The 5532-nt window shown below is 45.9% G+C and overlaps 1 protein-coding gene across 2 annotated transcripts; it reads left to right on the forward strand.

Moving 5' to 3' along the window:
• The first annotated feature begins 1015 nt into the window (after positions 1–1015).
• On the forward strand, positions 1016–4382 carry LOC100283973 (antiporter/ drug transporter/ transporter). Of its 2 annotated transcripts, none has more exons than XR_004856932.1 (6): positions 1016–2140; positions 2717–2818; positions 2919–3094; positions 3341–3461; positions 3668–3750; positions 3820–4382. XR_004856932.1 is itself a non-coding variant. In NM_001156871.1 (6 exon segments), coding segments are annotated over 6 exon segments (1638 nt in total). In that variant the 5' UTR covers positions 1122–1204; the 3' UTR covers positions 4054–4320.
• The last annotated feature ends 1150 nt before the right edge of the window (positions 4383–5532 follow it).

Below are 5532 nucleotides of genomic sequence, written 5' to 3' on the forward strand. Positions count from 1 at the left end.
AAAGCCAACCAAAGGGCTGGATCCAGGAAGCAGCTTTTTCTAAAAGCCGACTTTCTCGTAGTGCAAATCTAAAAGCACCCATGGACCTGCTTTTAGTGGCTTTTCGGATGGAACTGTGACAACATATATCGAAGAATTTTTAACAACTTTTAGTAGTTTCCACCAAACGGTTTTTAGCTTTTTAACAGCTTACATCAGCTTTTTCCACAGCTCACAGCAACTTTTTTCACAGCCACAACCCAACCAAACACACCCTATAAATGACTATGTACAACCATTTGAAACAAGTTAGAGGGTGTTTGGTTTCTAAGGACTAATGTTTAGTCCCTTCATTTTATTTCTTTTTAGTGTATAAATTGTTAAATATAGAAACTAAAATAAAGTTTTAGTTTCTATATTTGACAATTTTGGAATTAAAATGAATAAAATTTAGGGACTAAACATTAGTCCCTAAAAACCAAACACCCCCATAGTCGATCCCAGATCTCATACCCTTTGGTTAATAGGGACTGAAATAGTACTTGAAAAACGTTGGGGTTTCAGCTTACAAGGAGAATCTACTGAAAATACATTCTTGCTGAACTATCTGAGATCGAAGCTATTGCTCTGCTTGTGCATCGCGGTAAGTAGGTAACCACATGGAATTCTGATAGAATCGATTATCGTACCCAAAAAACATTGGAGTAAAAATATGTACACAAAAAAAGGTGCGTCACAGGAGTGTAAGCCCCGTTCTGTTAGTCCAATAGTGGACCAAGTGAATAACTGTGAGACAAAGTTGGCCATTTAACCCAGAGCCGGCTCCCTTTTAATTGGGCTCCACACGTGTCTCAGCCCCCCACCGAAGCAGGGAGAGCCAGCTCGTGGGCCGTACACGTGTCCGTGGGCGCATCGCTGCGCATTAAGGCCCGGGGACTTTCCAGGGCTTTGAAAGCCCGCTCACTTCATCCTGTGACGCGGCCAAGAATGCCACCACGCTCCTTATATACACGGTCTCATGTACCTGAACCGGCGATACGGGACTAATCGTCCTTGACTGGGAATGTGGCATGCTATGCCTGTGTCCACTCCCTCCCACCACCTCCACCATGGCCCGAAGCAGCTTATGGGCCGCTCATTCCCGCCGTTTATTCTTAGGGCTCTTCCTCAACTCTCGCACTGCCGCCGCCGCTGCTACGCCTACGCAACCGTCACCGTCATCCCCATGGCTTCCACGGCGACCACGCGCCGCCGGCCGCGGCGGGGTTCCAAGGGCCCCAACGCCGACCTCTCGCGCACCCTAACCGACTGCACCCGCCGCGGGGACGCGGCCGCCGCCATGGCCGCTTTCGACGCCGCCGTCGACGCTGACGCCGACGCCGTTCCCCGCCTCTCCGCTCACCAGTACAACCAACTCCTCCACCTCCTCGCCGCCACCGACCGCTCCTCCTTCCCCAGCCCCCCCGCCGCCGCCGCGCGCCGTGTCTTCGCCCACATGCTCCAGGCCGCGGCGCCGCCCTCCGAGGCCACCATAACCTCCCTCGCGCGCGTCATCGCCGCCGACCCGGCGTCGGCCGCCGATGAGGCGTTCGAGCTCGTGGCCACAATGAAGGACAAGTACGGCCTCTCCCCGCGCCTCCGCTCCTACGGCCCCGTCCTCGCGGCGTTCCGGCGTGCCGGGGAGGCCGCTAAGGCCTACGCTGTCGAGGCGCACATGACGGCCTCCGGCGTCTCGCCTGAGGAGCCCGAGCTTGCCGCGCTGCTGGATGTCAGCTCCAGAGCCGGGGATGCGGACAAGGTGTATGAGTATATGCATAAGCTGAGGCAAGCCGTCCACTGTGTCAGCGAGGAGACTGCCGGAGTTGTGGAGGCCTGGTTCAGGAGCGACGAGGCGGCAACTGCCGGCAAGCCTCAATGGGATGCCGCTCAGGTGAAGGACGCCATTGTGGCGAACGGTGGTGGCTGCCACCGCCTTGGGTGGCTTGGAACCGGCCCTTGGACGGTGCAGCGGGTAAGAGTTGGGGATGCTGATCAGTGTGGGGGATGTAGATTCCATCTCGCTTGCATTGACATTGACATGGAGGAGACACAGAGGTTTGCTGATTCCGTTGCTGGTTTGGCCCTCGAGAGGGAGACAAAAACAAATTTCAGCCGATTTCAGGTGCCCTCCCTCTCCCATTGCTGTGACCTGTGATTACTTACCTCTCAACTTTCTATGGCCCAATGGCTAAGGTTGGCATTCTGGTTATCTTACTGCCAACTGAAGTTGATTATTCATTTGCTAAATCACGAAGAATTAATATTATGGGGGGGAATAGACGGGAAGATGGTGCATTCTGCCATATTTTACAATTTACACTAACTACTAATGGTGATCTGATGTGTGCTTTAAGTATGTAAACATGATTGGGTGCTCAATGAGCCTATGTACATCAGAGGAATTAAGCCGAGGAATTGAGCCACATATTTGAGGCATCCTTGTGCACCTAGAAATTGCTTCCTGTTTTGCCCATCCTTCAGAGAAAACGGGGTTCTAACTGCTTGTTCATGTAGCTGATCCTAGATCCTAATAACTAGACTAAGCTGTCGCTTATAACTTGTGTTATAGCTAATGCATTGCAGTCGTATGACAATAGATCTTGCTTATTGATGTAACTTTGTTTATTAGGTTCTTCCTATATTAGAAACAATACCCATTTGTGAACATAATCTCACATGCTCATTATGACTGTTATAGGAGTGGTTGGAAGCAAATAAAGACTACCAAGCTATAGTCGATGGTGCGAATATTGCACTATATCAACAAAATTTTGCGGAGGGCGGTTTCAGTTTGACCCAGGTCTGTGCACCACTTTGCGCTGAATTTCAACATGTTGACATCGAGAATTAAGCAGTGCATGCTAATTATTGTTCAACTTTGCATGCTTAATATAGAGCAGCTGGATGGCGTTATAACAGAGCTTCGGGATAGATATCATGGAAAATGGCCACTTGTCATACTACACAATAAGCGAATTTCCAAGCTTATGGAAAATTCGTCTAATAGGCATTTGATTGAGACCTGGAGAACAAATGGGGCTTTGTATACTTCACCAAGTGGGTCAAATGATGACTGGTAATGCTAAGTTTCTAGCCTTCAGTATCTCTGAACTTGCTGTTTATGCTCAATTCTCAAAGACAACGGAAAGACCTTGTGGTTGCGGCCACCTTTTCTTGTAAACTGGGAGGTGTTTCTTGTTTATGTTGTAATTCTGCAGAGATCGCAGACATCTATTATCACATAGTTTGTTGATTATTCACTTTTCTTCATTGTTATGTTTCCTCCTGGATGTTTCTAATTATATGAGATGCAAACATCCAGGTATTGGCTATATGCAGCGATCAAACTAAATTGTTTGCTTGTGACTAATGATGAAATGAGAGATCACATATTCGAGCTTCTAGGGCCGTCTTTTTTTCCAAAGTGGAAGCAACGCCATCGGGTGAGCTCTGCAAAACCGATCATATAGTGCTATTTCTCTGTGCATGGTTAATTGGTTATTACAAAGGAACCCTGGTTCTAGAAGCTTAGAATACTGGTACATAGTTTGGACTAAAGAGAATGTAACGAATTCTCTTTGTTAACCTGCTCCACGCATTAGATTTTGTCTTTTACTGTTAATTGTTATTTGCTAACTGTCTAAAGTAGTTGCAACTGCGCAGGTAAAGTACACCTTTAATAAAGGAAAAGCGGTGCTTGTGATGCCACCCCCTTACTCTTCAGAACTTCAAGTAAGTGTTCTATTTTCAGCATTTTCTAGAGCTTAGTATCTGATGTTGGTCATCTCATCTTGATTGCAGGAGTCGGAGATGGGATCTTGGCACATTCCAATTGAAGAGAAGTCTGGGAATGAGAGAGGCAGGATTTGGCTTTGTATTGGCAGGGGAGGTTCCTGCAAAGAACATGGCGAAGTTCCTTCGACTAATGGAGCTGTCCACAAAGTTCCTCAAACTGAGGCATCTAACGTGGTGCAGCAGGGGCTGACAGAAAATAAGGATGAATCGATAACTGGTAAAAGAAAGGATAGAGATTGATCACCTTCACCTATCCAGGAGCACCATCTGCTCTTGAGTCTGCCATCTTGTGAGCGATTGTGGCCACTTGTTGTTGATTCAGCTGAGGCATTTCAAGAATAGGGATGCAGCGATAATGCCATCCCAGATATGTAGGGTGTGATAATTATTAATCACTTTCGCTGGGTTGCAGACTTTCATTCTTCACAAATTGGGTGTGATCTTAGACGATTTCTGTGCTATGTATCTGACTGCATCCATGATCATCTAGTGTTAACTCCAGAATACCAGCTAATGAACTTTTTTATTACCATCAAACTGAGGCACATTTGCAAGTGCATTGTTGAGCTACTGCACCAGAATGGTACCGACGCTATTGATGTTGCAGCACTGCTGGAGCTATTAGTGTATACTATGTAGGTTTGATGGTGTAGCAGCACTTAGTATTACTATTAGTGTATACTAGTTCTATAATCCCCTCCTGTTCAAGTCGAATTATCCTAATCTTCCTATGTTTACCGTTTGCTATTACCAAAAAGACTTAGTATTACAGTCATCAAATAACAACTAGCTGTCATGGCTCTTTGGTACCATTCAAGTTCCTCTTCCCTCCACAAATGTGCACGTCTCCTTAAAATAGTGCTCCAGATCAATTTCCACCGCACTACGAAGTTGAAAGTCTTTAATTTTTTTTGAAAAAAAACCTCTTGTCCTTATTCCAATGTCATACACCAATACTGAGAGAACTCATCCCGTTGCAACCAAATTTAAACGAAGGTTGTTCGTCGCTATGGGTACCATTTCCCATATCAAACAATAGAGGTGTGTGATCCAAATTTTCCTAGTCTAAGCATGGACAGGGGTATTTGGCATGACTCTAGAGCAGCAAAAACTTCAAATGGGGTATTTTGCTGTCCATGCTCCTGCGTTTTTTTCGCCTCGTTTCGCTATCCGGCGGTCCTAAGCAGTCGTTGCCCAATTCTTGAATCGTTTTCTCCGAAATCCCTTTCCTTGATTCCCACGCTTTCATCCTCTTTGGTTTTGGTTTGCTTGGCTTTGTGCTTTTATTGATTGCATTTTTAGTCGGTGATTATGCTTAGCTAGTTCGCCACACGTGTCTTTAAATTGTTTTCCCCAGAACCAGAAACCTTTTCCTACCCCCACCCCCTTTTCCTCTTTGGTGGTTTTATTGTTTACGTTCTCTGTCGTTAAGATCCATCATCACGTTCATTTCATTTGGGTTTATTCCAACTATTGTCTTCCATCTCCTGATTTTGGCAGATGCAGTTAGGAAATTTACTTAGGTTAGTTTAAATTATATTATAGAGCTATGACTGTGCATTACATTGTGATGATAGTTATATTAATCGAATTATTTAGTCCGGAAGGCTTGCTGGGAGATAAGTTGATTTGTTCAGAGGCCAGGACAGTAAGATATGCTTGCTGGCTTAGCTGTTTGATTTCTTTTTATAGCGGCAATTTCTTCCTGAAGAACTGTAC

The sequence above is a fragment of the Zea mays genome, chromosome 3 (assembly GCF_902167145.1).
Source record: "Zea mays cultivar B73 chromosome 3, Zm-B73-REFERENCE-NAM-5.0, whole genome shotgun sequence".
Classification (NCBI taxonomy): Eukaryota; Viridiplantae; Streptophyta; class Magnoliopsida; order Poales; family Poaceae; genus Zea; species Zea mays.